The sequence below is a fragment of the Crocuta crocuta genome, unplaced genomic scaffold (genome assembly GCF_008692635.1).
Source record: "Crocuta crocuta isolate KB4526 unplaced genomic scaffold, BGI_CrCroc_1.0 scaffold61, whole genome shotgun sequence".
NCBI lineage: Eukaryota > Metazoa > Chordata > Mammalia > Carnivora > Hyaenidae > Crocuta > Crocuta crocuta.
The window spans coordinates 10,130,217-10,145,181 of record NW_027528369.1 but is presented as its reverse complement, the minus strand read 5'-3'; the positions used below and the strand labels follow the sequence as shown (position 1 = coordinate 10,145,181).

General features: G+C 52.5%; 1 protein-coding gene across 6 annotated transcripts in view; it reads right to left on the bottom strand.

The window, feature by feature from the left end:
* Window positions 1-14,965, bottom strand: part of BANP (BTG3 associated nuclear protein) — an 88,171-nt gene that overhangs the window by 18,930 nt on the left and 54,276 nt on the right. For all 6 annotated transcript variants that reach the window (XM_077754107.1, XM_077754108.1, XM_077754109.1 and 3 more), the window contains one exon: window positions 13,904-13,942. In XM_077754107.1, coding sequence (XP_077610233.1) covers window positions 13,904-13,942 — 39 coding nt within the window. The remainder of the gene's footprint in view (window positions 1-13,903; window positions 13,943-14,965) is intronic.

The window sequence follows — 14,965 nt, the reverse complement described above, 5'->3', positions numbered from 1 at the left end:
CACGCACACCTACTGAGCGCACCCCTTCTGCACACACACGCCTACTGTGCACCTATCTTCTGCGTGCGCACGCGCACACACCTGAGCGCACACCTTCTGCACACACCCATCTACTACACACCCGCCTCCTGCAAATACACACACCTACTATGCACCTACCTTCTGCGTGCACACACACACCTATTGTGCGCCCACCTGCACACATACCTGCACACCCACCTTATGCGTGCACGCACATACACACACCTACTGCATGCCCACCTGCACAAACACCTGCTTTGTACCCACGTTCTGCACACACACATGCACAAACACAACTACTGCGGCCTTCTGCACACCTGCACACACACACCTGCATGCACAGCTGTGTGTACACTCGCGCCCACACCTACCATGCACACACCTTCTACATATACCTGCACACATACTAAATACAATCTATACATACACACTTCTTCTCATCCACTCCACAAAAAAAGTCATGCACGTAAAATGTTGAAAACTTTCTGTCTCTTCTCATCTTTTCCCCAGCTGGATTTAGAAGGCCTCATTTCACAGAAGAAATTCTGAAAGCTACGGAAATTTATTCTCCAGCCTAAGGAGGAGTACACACGCCAAAGAAGCCAAGAGAGGTTTACAGTCTGGAGAGCACCCAGCTGCTGCCAGCGGGTCCTGGTGAAGTCGCATCACACGCACAGTGGGGGGCGCCTAGGCTCCTGCTGCGCCGCTTCACTTCAGTGTAAAGGAACCGTGTGCACAGTACGTTTGTCATTACGGACAACACAGAACTCTCCAGGGGTTCCAGGGAACGAATGACGGTCAGCTTCTACACATCTACCAGCGCTCTCATACGCATCTCACAGCATTAACTCCAACCATTAACAACATAAAACCCGTTACCCAGCACACACCTAGCTGACACAGCACTAACCCATTCTGCAACACGTGGGCTAAGTAACATGGACAAAGGCCAAGACTTTAAAGCTTCCTCATGTGGCTGAAAATCTCCCCCATGCAGAGAAATAACTGACCCAGATCCGAATGTCTCGACACACAGGATGTTGCCTAGCAACAGACTTTTGGGTCCAAAGGGAGAGGGAGAGTTTGTATCTTCCTGAATCTGAATCTGCTGGATCCAGACCCTAAGCTGCGCGCGGCCTGCATCAGGAAGCAGCATGGCGCGTCTTCACAGCTCTGCCCTGAGCCCAAGCGCCCACTCGACGCACACATAACCAGAAAAGGCCCTGCGCATTTGTCCCTTACTTTCCTTCTACGCTTCCACAGCTTAAATCATCGCACCCTCAACAGAAGTTCGGAGAGCAGTCACTTCGGTAGGACTAGAAAGGACAGAGATGGCACAGATGAGAACACAGCTCAAGAAAATCGACAATCACATGCGAACACGTGGAGATGAGGGGACAGGAGTCGCGTTGCCACGGTACTGACAGTGGTGCTCGTGGGCTTCTGAGAACTGGGGCCAGGATGGGGCTTCAGGAGTCATGAGGGCCGGCCCCTGGCCCCCCTCCCCGCACAGGTGAGGAGGAGCCGGGGACCCCCTGAGCCCCACGTGTGAGGCAGGTATTAACGCTCACCCAGCTCCCGAGTGCACTCTCGTCTCCTCACCAGGAATGTTGCAAGAGAGCTGCGAATACAGGAGAAAGCACGCGTCCGGCTCCGGAAAGGGAGGCCGGAATCACTGTGGGCAGATGGCGCACTCCTTATGCTGCTCCGGATGGCGAGGCATGGCCAGCTCTCTCAAGGCAATCTGTATACAATGGGGACCCTGCTGTGTTATATTCAAGGTCAAAGTGACCACTAACTTCTGGTTCTGGGTCGTGTTTTGGTCTTTAATAACAACTTGGTATTAACTACAAGCAAAAAGGCACCAGTGCCCTCTCAAGAATGGGTGCTGTCCTTGGGTGCGGAACAGCCCAGCAGGCAGAGAGGAGCTGCAGACACAGAGCTCCAAATGGGGTCTGAGGTCAGCCGACGGCGGTGGCCAGCTACCCACACACACATGCTTCTTCTGGGGTATTTCTAGTCCTGTGAATGTATGTTTAGGCCTCTGCTTTGTTTTCTTAAACTCCCCACAAAAATGAGATGATTAGAATTTTTAAAAATCTCAGAAACTGTATAAATTTTTAGAATCTATATTTTTTAAGGGTGCCTGGGTGGCTTAGTCAGTTAAGCGTCTGACTTCGGCTCAGGTCATGATCTTGCAGCTCGTGGGATCGAGCCCCACCTCGTGGGATCGAGCCCCACATCAGGGTCTGTGGTGACAGCCGAGAGCCTGGAGCTGCATTGGATTCTGTGTCTCCCTCTCTCTCTGCTCCTTCTCTGCTTGCACTCTCTCTCTCTCTCTTTCGCTCTCAAAAACATAAAAAAAATTTTTTAATCTAAATTCTTTTAATGCATAAAAAAACTTAATACTGTTTCAATAGTTCAATAATTATTTTACAACGTATAATTACAAAAATGCACTCAACTTTTATCGTCAGCTGAGCTGCCCCAACAAAGCACACCATTCATAAATCACACAAACTTTCTCAATGTGGATTTACGCCACATGGGTGGGCTTTGTCTGCCTGAGGTCATGACATTGGTGTTGACAGACTAACCCCCAACCCATCAGCCTATACAGGCAGGGTCACTTCTGGGGGCGGCAGGGTGTTGAATGAATCACCCGATAAACATCTCCATAGATATACACAGGTGCCCCCGCAGCCCACACTTCCCACAGGCCTCCCGTGCACGTGGGCAGGGCCCCTCCCTGTATACAACACGGGCCCTGCCTTAAAGGGCACAGAGTCAAGCCACACTGGGCAGAGTGGATGCCGAGAGACACCACGACTCTTTTTGTAGTCAACCTCACAGCTCATCCTTCCCGGCCCACCATCATGGCACAGATACTCCACACCACCCGTCAAGGAAAGCAGGGTCAATGGCCTCAGTTCTCAAACACCGGTTACATCGCCTTTCAGACCCCTGCCAGCATGCCGTGCGGCCCAGGACCATGAGGGGAACCCGCAGAGGAGAGGGCCTCGCTGAGCCTCCAGCCAGGAGCCGGCCCAGCTCCAGCCCTGGGAGCTTGCCCTCAGCAGGGAACCCTCCTCAGACTCCAGATGACCCCAGTGATGCTACCTGGTGCAGAACCACCACTCGCTAACCTCAGTGAAACCAGAGTCACGAAGCTAATGACCAGCTGTGGTCGTTGGCCCCAAGGTTTGAAGCCGTTTGTTGTACAGCAAGAGGTGACTGAAACCAGAGCAACGGTTCAACTCCTCGCACGGGGAAGTCCTCCTGCCTACGCTTCTACTCCCATGTTTTCAGCACCTGCAACTAGGGTCCAGTAATTCAGAATACAGTAGAGACACACACACACTCACGCACACACACGCACAGTTACCCAGACACATGGATTTCTGCTTATTTGTACTTTCATACTACTGAAATATGACTCACTCCTGACTGGTTCTAATTCTCGCAGATTTAGACCAAGACTCTCCTGTAACTGCCATGCCAATGCCACTTAATGTCTGCGATTCGTAGCACCAATACAAGCACCTTCCTGTCCAACCACCATCCCCACTTCCAAGACCAAGTGAGATGAACCACTTACTCTGTTCCACCGGCAACTTAAAGTGCTCAAGCAATCATCACCAACCACACGTCCCAGAAGTGGTAGGTGTACTAACTGAAAAATACCCTGCCTATATACAACTGCCTTTATCCCAGTTGATCTTGCCTTGAATCCCCGAATAAACCCAAGAGATACGATTTACATCCTTGTTAATGTAACCGAAATGCTTGGCTGGCAAAGGACCCCATTCTCTCCTAATGAATGTTCTCAATTTGTGCAGGATTACATTATGCTCTAATTAAAACAACACATTTCCTATGCCTGATGCAATCTAACTCCCAAGAAAACAATTATCTTCAGAGAAGTAAGAGGAGAAAATAAAGCATTTTTGGTGCAGCAACATAATGAGTCACAGGACACGTCCAGTCTCGGTATGAAGTCATGTGGCGGGCAGCTCAACAACTCGAGCGAGCGAGTGAGCAAGCTACTGACCTCAGAGCGCACTCACCTCTGCTGTGGCACCCGGGCCGGCCCACCTCCTGCACCGACTCCGTACAACACCCGCGGCAGAGCGGGGCCTGCCACGCGGCTTCAAAACCACCATGTACCCTGCTTGTCACGAGCATGCAAACTTTCATACCTGACACTTTCAAACCACAGCTCATTTTGTGGAAACAAATTTGACACTAACAACATTTTCAGAATAAACACCCTCTCTCTTTGGCCACTCATTCCCTGTACTACTCAAACCTCTCTTCAGAGTCCATACTTTCCACGTCTAGTTCTACAGCTGCACTGCAATGTCTTAAACTGAGTACAGTTTTTTAGTTGTTCTTCCCACTGATTAGAAAAAGCTAGAAAATTACTATGAGTTGGCCCAGGCTTCAATCACATAAAATTGATAAGACCAAAGCGTGTACCTCTTGCCACCTAAACCCTGAGTATCCAAACATTCCCTACAAAGACTCGGGCAACATTTTTATCCAATATTCACCACTCAGATTTAAGAGCTGTTGGAACAAATCCACAGCCAACTGTTTGTGTTGCTTGTGACTTCTGAGGTGGGAGTGAGCCATGATTACATCTAGGCCCAGCCACGGTTACCGCCCCTCAGCCTCTCCCCGCATCCTAAGGGGCAGCCCCCCCAAGTCCCAGGGTTCTCTTCTACCAGCATCTGGGGACACTACTAATTGGGGTCAAAGTTAGACAGTATCTGTAACATTATTTAAATACGGCACACAGTCCTAGCCGTGTAAAGAGAAAGCAGAATCCACACTCGACGTTTTAGTGCAATAGTACCATGAAGGGCGCTAAACACCAGCACTGAGTTCACGAAGCACCACGCGGCCAGGACTCTGGTGCCTGAGAGCTCTGAACGGAGCAGAAGTCCTCTGTGGACATAACACAGATCTGCGAGTGTTTTCTCTGGGAAGGTGGGAGTCTGCAATGGGCTGGAATATGCCACCACTGTTCCCACTTGGGATCTCAGACCAGAAAGCCCCATGCACTGGAGTCTTCCATCCAGGACACGCTCAGGAAGAGCTGGGATCTGAACCGTGAGGGTGTCTTGCTGGGGCCAAGCTGACTCACAGCCACGGGGGGCTCATTGCAGGGCTCTAACGAGGGTTTGCAGGACAGAGGGGCGCATCACGGCTTCTTTTACCAGACTCTATGATGTGCAGCCTTCCCTGCAGAGCCAGGTTTACCTGTCCCACAGGTGAGGTGGCCTGAGTGCAGAACAGGACGGAGCACCCCCAGGCTCTGGGTGTCCTCCCCACCCCTCCTCTAAAAGGAACTTGGCCTATTTTTCCTGTCCTTACTTGAAAAAGCCCTTCCAGCGAACTACAGGTGAATCAAGCACCTTCCTGAGCCCCCCGGTGGAGCTCAGGGTCCCATTCAGGTTGAATGCTGATCTGCTGTACTTGATGGGGACGGTTGACGGCAGCCCCCACTTTGGAGGCTCACATTCAAATCTTAAAACTGTGAAGTCCACAACCACAAAGCACGCTGGGACGTCCGCCTCAAAGTCAAGAAGCCAAACAGCACCCCTGGCCCACGCCACAGGCCCCTCTGCTTCCCAGAACGTCTGCTCACGGAAAGGGCATCGCTGTGGAAACTGAACGTTTCTCCTCAAGAACAGCATCCTCCTCCCGAGTCCAGAGCCAGCACGGCCTCACTCTGCCCCGAACAGCAGCCAGCGGCACGAGGAGCACAACCATCCGGCTGACACGGCGCTGGAGATAACGAGGCTCCCGGACGATGAAATGCAAATGGCCACGTGGCAGAAGTCTAGGATGTACTGCCCACGCCAGAAGTCGCAACGAAAGGACAGACACTGTGTTACAGAAACCAAGGCGCAATTTCCTGGAATTTAAGAGTTGCTCCTACAACATCTTCAACCGCACTATTCTTTACTATTGCACAAAACCAGGCCAAATTCTAATCCTGCAGGATTCATTTGCAAGTTTTGTTTTTTTTAATGTCTTGCCAAAGTTAAAATGTCTGCACAACTTTACAAGCCCTTGCCGTGTATGAAGGGGCAAGGCCGACAAAGTGGGAGTTCAGCCACGCTGGACCCCATGCCGTGGCCACTGTGACCGGTGTTCGTGCTCCAGGGCTGTCTCATTAACGCCTGCCAGGTTCAGCTTCCTGGTGCAGGGACAGAAGCGAGACTCACTGACACTCATAAAAAAGCTGCCTTGACCAAGATGTTCATTCCACAAGGGACAGCTGCTGACAGACAGGACTGAGTTTTCTCCGGCTCCAAACCCTCGGTGGCCCTGGGGTCCCCACCTGGGATTTTCAATCACACACAGAGCCTCATGCCACCTCACATTCTGCTTGCTGAGACTTCCCGAAGATGACAAAATGTGTCTGGCATTTCTTAAACAATTTTTATTCATTTTTAAAAACTAAATTTCTAAGTTAAATTACTTGTCACTGATTAGGTTGAGCTGATCTCCTTTCTTTAAAAGGCTCATTCACGGCATTAATATTAACAGGAAATGGAGTATTTTCTGATTAATTAATGCTTTAAGTACACAGCTTTCCAAATAAGGTCTCCTGAAATGTCTCTTTCTCTCTCAAGCAGGCACATGATAAAACTAAAGGCTGTTCTCTCCCCGAACCTACAGGAAGAACAGTCCAGGGACAGCACAAGAGTACGCAGACTTCCTTCTTCAGACCCCAGTTCACCCCTCTGAGACCACGCTTCTCTGGCCGGGTTCTGAGGACTCACCTCAGCAGGCCGGGCAAAAGCACCCACTGTCCCCGGGAAGTGGCTGTGGAGAAACCAGAGGCCACGCAGATGCGGACACTGGGTGCTAGGTGTGCCTTCCGCTCCTGGTGAAGGCGCAGCTGTCCAACGGGTGCTGCTGCCGTCCCCATCCTGGCACTGGGGCGGGGGGCCCGGCAACAACCCCCCTGTGCCCCCTGATCTGTCGAGCACTGCCTCGCTGCAAAGCCGGGCACTCCTCTGTGGCCAAGATGAGTATGTTAGGAGACCACGCGCAGCGGTGCAGTGTGCAGGGAAGGCCAGTGGGGTGAGCCCAGGGGGCTGCTGTACCTCCAACTGAGCTTCTCGGCCCATCCGCTCTGCCCTCTTCTCCTAGACAGCATCACAGGGCTGACCCAGGGCGGGGGGTGGGGGGGGGGTGCCCCACACCACCAGTTTTCCCTGCAAAGAGCAAGTAGGAGACTCAGGCACATTACATCCACAAGGAGCTGCAGGGCAGAGGCCCCTGGTCACTGGCAGAGGCTGGCCAGGCCCCCACGCCACTCCCAGTAGGGCCTTCCGGCACAGACCAGCTGCACCTGCCCCTCCAGGACCGGGCCGCCCCTCTCCCAGACCCTGCCCCTTGCTTCCTCTGCAGGAGGAGCTCGTCCACCTCACTGCAAACTGCCCTCTCTAAGCCTCGACACACATGTGCACGTGACCTTGGCTGTACGACCCTCCCCACGAGTCCCCCGTCACCGTCAGGACACACCACCTGCATGTGAGCAACAAAAGGCCTAGAGACACCAGAAAAGGGCAGCGAGGTGACCGCAGAGCCCAACTCCCGACTTCTTCGGGAAGATTTTAATACTCAAGTATCAGGAGTATCCTAATTTTCCTCATGTAGATAAAGTGGCTTCAGAAGTATGCTGAAGAAGAATCTTGAATTAAGGTGTTCATAATCGTTTTTCCTAAGCTTGACTGTGACTTTAAAAAAAAGTACGTAAGCTTTCTTTGCACTGCTTTATCTTTCTAATTATCTTTTGATTTATCAAAATATGAAAAAGAAAATGTGTTAATGTTCAGTGTAAATGCCATGTAATTATAAATGTTCTAAAAATTACTTAATTACATCTTAGAACGACAGGCTCTTAAAAAAAGAAAGCATCATCAGTCATCTATTGTGGTCCTTTTCAAACTGTGGTCACAAAAGCAAGTTAACGTGTCACATCACAACCAATATTTAAAAGAGGTTTTTTTTAAATTTTTTTTTTTTTAATGTTTTTATTTATTTCTAGGAGAGAGAGAGAGACAGTGTGAGCAGGGGAGGGTCAGAGAGAGAGGGAGTCACAGACTGAAACAGGCTGCAGGCTCTGAGCTGGCAGCCAGCACAGAGCCCGACGCGAGGCTCGAACCCACGAACTGCGAGATCATGACCTAAGCGAAAGTCGGACGCTCAACCGACTAAGCCACCCAGGCGCCCCGGTTTTTTTTAAATTTTTAAAAAAATGTTTTATTTATTTCTGAGAAAGAGACAGCATGAGCAGTGGAGGGTGAGAGAGAGGGAGACACAGAATCCGAATCAGGCTCCAAGTTCCAAGCTGTCAGCACAAAGCTCGACGCAGGGCTCGAACCCATGAACCATGAGCTCATGACCTGAGCCAAAGTCGGACGCTTAGCCGACTGAGCCACCCAGGCGCCCCTAAGAGAGATTTTTTTTTTTAAAAAGAGAAAAACAGAACAAAGGACAGAATAAAAAGTATCAGAGCAATTAGCAGACAGTGAGGCTAACATCACTGTGAACCCACTCCAACTGTGTGTGCGCGTGTGCGAGAGGGCGAGAGCCATGGAGCACATTCTCGCTGTGGACACGGACGCAGCACAGACACATCACCTGGCAGACAGGCTGCAATGTGCTCCACCCCATAACCTGACTGTTCTCAGGCCACAGTGAGCGAGGACGAGCCCAAGACGGAAGGAGAACCCGGAGCCAAGGCCCAGCCGGGGGGCACAACCACTGCACCAAGGACACCTCCCTGGAGCGGCCCTGGACCCCCTGCACAAGCACATCTCTCCGAGTAAAAGCTCCCATGACCTGAGAAAGGCCANAGATCATGACCTAAGCAAAAGTCGGACGCTTAACTGACTAAGCCACCCAGGCGCCCCATCATTTCTCTTCTAAAATGCATCCAAAGATCATCTCCTGCATCTCACTGCAAACTGCAACCCTATGGCTCTTAATATTTGAGAACTTTGTTTTCCCCTTTCAGAATCTTCTAAAAATCCACACGGAATTAAGACTCCTTCCATTATACCAACCACTAGCCCAAAAACTGAAATCCCTTAAGCAAGAAATCACTTCACGCGTCTCACACTTTTAATTTTTTTTTTTTTTTATTTCTAGGAGAGAGAGAGAGACAGCGTGAGCAGGGGAGGGTCAGAGAGAGAGGGAGTCACAGACTAAAACAGGCTCCAGACTCTGAGCTGGCAGTCAGCACAGAGCGCGACGCGGGGCCCGAACCCACGAACCGCGCACATGTCTCACATTTTTAGACACAGTTCGTCCACACATCCAGCTCGCGTTCTGTGGCCCGCCATGTGCAGGATTGCCTCTGGCCTCCTCCTGAGAATCCCACATTCCTCTGCTCCTGATCTGGTCTGCTACACGAAACCCACCCCCTCAAACAGATCCCACAATTCCTTCAATTACCATGCAGGTGATACCACCCCTTCACCGTTTCGAGTTCACAGCACCCCCTCTGCTCATTTGCTCGCTGTTCCCACAGCAGGAAAGGTCACCCCTGAAGTGCTCACTGAGTAACAAAGACGACAGCCCAGAAGGCAGTGTAAGAAGTCACCTGTGCCCTGCAGGTCCTTGTTCAGACGGGGGCAACAGACATCAGCACAGCAGGGACCGGCCCAACCAAGTGCCGCCCTGAACAACAGGGAGCTTCGGGAACAGGGCCACAGGCCCTGAGGCCCCTGTGTCATACTCCCAGAAGGTGCCCTAGCCCAGAGCCCGTCTAGAATTAATGACTACATTTTAATTTCAACCCCAACAAACCTGACCGTCTAGCTCCCCCAAAACAGAGCAGGAAGGATTAGGAAGTGATCACTGCAAGAAGATGCACACAGCCAGAAACAGCGGGAACAGAACAGGAAATCTGAGTGTGCCACCTGGCCCGCGGCCACCTGGAACCTGCTCTCCCCCATGACCGTCCCCCGGAATGTGGCCTCCCAGTAAACCTGCGGGTCTCCACTGGGCTGCAAGTCAGCTGTCCCTCCTGATCCTTCTCTCCCACACTTGGGGAGCAAGGGACACAAATGCCGTAAGGCCGTGTCTCTAAAGCACCCGGCGCACTCTCCTGTGGCCCCACAGCCACTGCCAGGTGCCACGCCCTGTGAGCTAAAGCCCAAGGGGCTCCACACAGAACGGGACTAGGATCTCCCCACATGTAGTCTGAGGCGCACAGACGGGGCAGGGCGGGGGCGGCACTGCAGACCCACAGCACGGGGCCACGTGAACGCAGGGCAACCGACCCGACAGAGGTGCTGCCCTCGCTCCAGACGTGGCCTCTGTAGCCCACCTGTGGCAGCAAACAAGCACAGCACGCGTGTCCCTCCCTCTCCCGTCCACGAAATGACAGAGAAGTGCGTTCACAGAGGCTGTGCCCTGACTCAGGACGTAACGTCCCCAAGCGAGCGAGAGCGGCAGCGCCTGCCTGAAGGGCAGAAGCGAGGAAACGAAGGACGCGGCTGGGGCCCCGCAGAAGAGAGAGGGGGAGGGGCTTGGCAGTCCCGGTCAGGAAGTGAGTGAACAAGAGGGTGGGCTCTTGGGGCACCAGCCCCTGCCCGGCTCTCGGCTGGTCTGGAGCGTTGCTGCATAATGAGTCCCAGTGACTGTCGGACCTACCGAGTAAGAGCTGAACGCTAAGCTAATGAAACCAGCGGTGGATCTGTGAACTCCGAAAGAACAAGAACTCGTCGCTTCCTTTACAGGCTTCTGGAATCTAGGCGGCTATTCTTTTCCCAGGGCTGAGGTGTCCATTCAACACCTCTGCCCCCCAAAACTGGAACCAGCCTAGTGTGGTCAGTCTTCAGTAAACCAAACACCAGCACGCACGCCAGGCCAGGGAGCCTGGGGAGGCCCCGTCTGGAGGGGAAGGAGCCGCCGCACTCTGGCACTGTCCTCCCGTGGGCAGGGGAGGCCCGGTGGGGAGGGAGGCTGGCGCACAGAGATGGAGCCAACAGGCTGCAGAGGCGAGGGCGGGAGAGTGAGCCCCGGGCGCTCCTGCCTCCGGCACGGCCCGCTGCTCGGTCACCCCATCGGTGACGTCGAGATGCGCAGGACATTCTGTGTCTTGCGAAACATCATTCTCTTCTCCAATTTTTGGCTAAGTTAAAAAACGAAGCTGCCACAAGCAGGGGAAATTAGTACGAACAAGAACCATTCAAATGATAAAATAACAAAAAGGAATTCCCACAAACGGAGAACAAGGAAGGAGTAGCTAAACAGACCTGCCAGGAAAAGGGCAGCCTTACACGAGCGCGCACCGCTGACTCCAACCCCCAGGCGAGCGCGCCCTGCTTCCTTCAGTCTGAAGCCAGAGACCCTAGGCCTCCTCCAGCCGCCACCAGTGGTGGCCCTGCCTGCCGAGGCGTGTCTGCAGCTGGAGGCCCACGGGCACGGCGCACAGTGAGGCTCAGGCCGAGGTGGAAGGGGGCATGAGATTTCGCAGGCAAACAAAATCAGAGGACTCACAGATCATCATCTGTGTGACAGACGGTGGTTGGGACGGCGGCTCTGGGGACTTTCAGGGAGGCGGCAAAGCAGCAAAGAGGGCTCCGGACGGTCGGACGCCTGGGAAGGAAGGGCTGCCCGGGCGTGACGGGGGACTCCAGCGAGGCAGCACTGGGGAATCGCGCACAGGAAAACTCCCCGGTTTGGGGAATTTTCAGAGCGGCTCTTCTGACAGCCACCACAGGAGTCCTTCCTGAGCTGACACCAGCGCTGTCGCCTCATCCACAGAGGCTTGGCTCGGCTCTCGGGGGGTGTGGGATGTGCGGTCTACGATCACACACACCCACTCGGCTCTCGGGGGGTGTGGGATGTGCGGTCTACGATCACACACACCCACTCGGCTCTCGGGGGGTGTGGGATGTGCGGTCTACGATCACACACACCCACTCGGCTCTCGGGGGGTGTGGGATGTGCGGTCTACGATCACACACACCCACTCGGCTCTCGGGGGGTGTGGGATGTGCGGTCTACGATCACACACACCCGCACGGCTCTCGGGGGGTGTGGGATGTGCGGTCTACGATCACACACACCCGCACGGTACTCACACAATATAAAAACCCGATTATTTCTCAAAAGCCCCATGTGGAATCCTGCTCAGGAACAGGGGTATAAACGAGAATATCAAATGTAACATACTTTCTTTCCTCACAAATTATAAAGTTCAGCGACATTTCAATTAGGATGAAATTTCACTCCCAGTATAAATACAAGCCACTAAGTTGTCAAAACCAGAGATAAACTACAGATGACGACCGTCCTCTCCCACCAGGCGGGACACCCCGGTGCCTGACCAAGAGAAACACCAGCGCAAACCTGCTGAGAACCAGCTTGCACAGGTTGGGCCAACGACCCCGTCTGCAAGGCAGGGCTCCAGGAAGACACGTGGGGAGGCTCGGGATGACACTGCTTGGCTTCCTGCCGCTTCAGGACTCTGATAAAAACCTCATGTGCAGGTTTCGGGGAGCCTGGGTGGCTTAGTCGGTTGAGCGTCCGACTTTTGCTTAGGTCATGATCTCGCGGTTTGTGGGCTCGAGCCCCGCGTCGGGCGCTGTGCTGACTGCCAGCTCAGAGCCTGGAGCCTGTTTCAGTCTGTGACTCCCTCTCTCTCTGACCCTCCCCTGCTCACGCTCTCTCTCTCTCCTAGAAATAAATAAAAAACATTAAAAAAAAAAAACCACCACCAAAAACCTCATGTGCAGGTTTCAAGATGAAACTGGAAACCCAGGAACCCAATCTAAACAAGTGATTTAATTTAAGGTCTGCTGCACTTCTCCCAACGTGTTCGGAGGGTTCCAGATGAGACCCAGGAGGCGTCACTGTCCTCCCACTTCTGACCCCAGGGACACACATGCTCGTGCCCCATGCACGGCAGCCACCAGGCCACCGCCACGAACAACAGGAACGCACATAAGTGTTTCACAAAGGGGAGAACGTGGCTGGTTTTGAGAACAGCAAGTACCATCTCGACATTAAATGAGCTCTGTTTGTGGCACATAAGTCACGTTTTAAAGAAAAATTCTTCAGACTCTCTTCCATACTTATTTGAAGATTATAAACGTCTAATAGAAATTCTTCAGAAGGACATAAAAACATCCATCCTCAAATCCACCAGCAATTTTACTCCATCCAGAAAGCAAATCACGGCCTGCAACCCTCACAGCTGGGGCAGGCTACTGTGAAAAGACAATTCCTATCAGGTGTTCAATGGCTGTTCCGTTACTTTTGTCAGAGGTTTTTAAAAAGGTGGTGACTGGGGGCGCCTGGGTGGCTCAGTTGGTTGAGCGTCTGCCTTTGGCTCAGGTCATAATCTCACCGTTCGTGGGTTCGAGCCCCGCGTCGGGCTCCGTGCTGACAGCTCAGAGCCTGGAGCCTGTTTCAGATTCTGTATCTCCCTCTCTCTCTGACCCTCCACTGCTCATGCTGTCTCTCTCTCTCTCAGAAATAAATAAAAATTAAAAAAAAATAAAAAGGTGGTGACTGGCATTTGCCAGTAACATACACGAACAAACCAGCCTCGTTCTAAGAGACAGCTACGGCACCAACCTAGCCAACAACAACGTTCGTGTAAACGAACAGACAGTGACAGAGATGGTAGAGCTCCATCTACAAAGAGCTGCATAAAATCCCACGAAGAAACAAATGTAGCCAGAGCCCCACTGTCCACGTATCCACATCCTTCAGGGTGTCTGTGGCCAGAGGGGAGTTCATGCCACACCACCCTCCTGCTCCCCGCCTGGCCCCACGGCGGTGCAAGGTCTGGCGATACACACAGCAAGCCGACGGCGGCGAGAGCAGGCGCACTCACCTGCCCGTCCTGTCCCACGTGGTGTATCTGGAGATTGCCCTGCAGAATGGGTGAGAAAAGGAGAAATCAAGGACGAGAACAAGTTCAAGACGCGATGGGCCGGGGCGGGAGCACCCCGTGCCACGTGTGAATAACCAGCAAAAGCACTAACATCAGTTCTACAAAAGTTCAGCCCCTTGTAGCAATAAAAACTCTACAACAAAATATTTTAAAATTGAATTTACAGATAATCTTTCTTCTTTTCAGAAGAAAAACTTAAAACCATTGTGCTCATTTTCCCCTATCCTGACCCCAAATGAAAATGTCATTTTTTCCCCTAACACTTCATTTTGAAACAACTCTGAACCAGCAGCAGCACGGAGAGGTCCCGCATTCTCCCACAGCCAGCGCCTCTGACGGGGACAGAGGAGGACACGGGACACAACACAACCAACCAGACACGGGCCCACTGGCGTCTCACCAGGTGGAAATGCACGGTCATCTGTTCATGAAAACTGACCGGTTTAGGTCTGGTGGGCTCCGCTGTAACTGCCCTCGCAGATACCTTCACTGTGACAAAACATTTACTTTTTAAATAAACAAGGTAAGGCTTTAACTGTGGTAAGACTAATCACATACTGTAACTTATTACAAAGTAATCATTAGTGGCATCAGCCATTTCTTCTAATTTCCTGCACTCAATTCTAACAGAAACAAAAAATGCTGGACTGCGTGAACAAGAGGGAAGCACTTACGAAATCTAAAAGAAAGGGCAAAGTTGATCCAAAAAATGAAATTTAAGTAGCCTTATGATTTTTTAGCAAAAATAGTATGAAAGCAAATCTATGTGGAGCTTCCTTCTGGAGGCTACTGGCAAATTAAGCGCGCTGCATGGTGAAGGATCCTGGCTGGGCCTCTGTGTCTCAACAGAGCTTCCCCCCTCCCCCGGGCCTGCCCCCGCAAGGGAACACCCCGCCCCAGGCCTCCTGCAACCCGACTGTCTGCTGCCCCACCCAGCACCCAGCACGGCCTCCTCCTTTGCTCACCTGCCCGCCCACCAGCCAGCAGCTGTGCTCCCGAGTG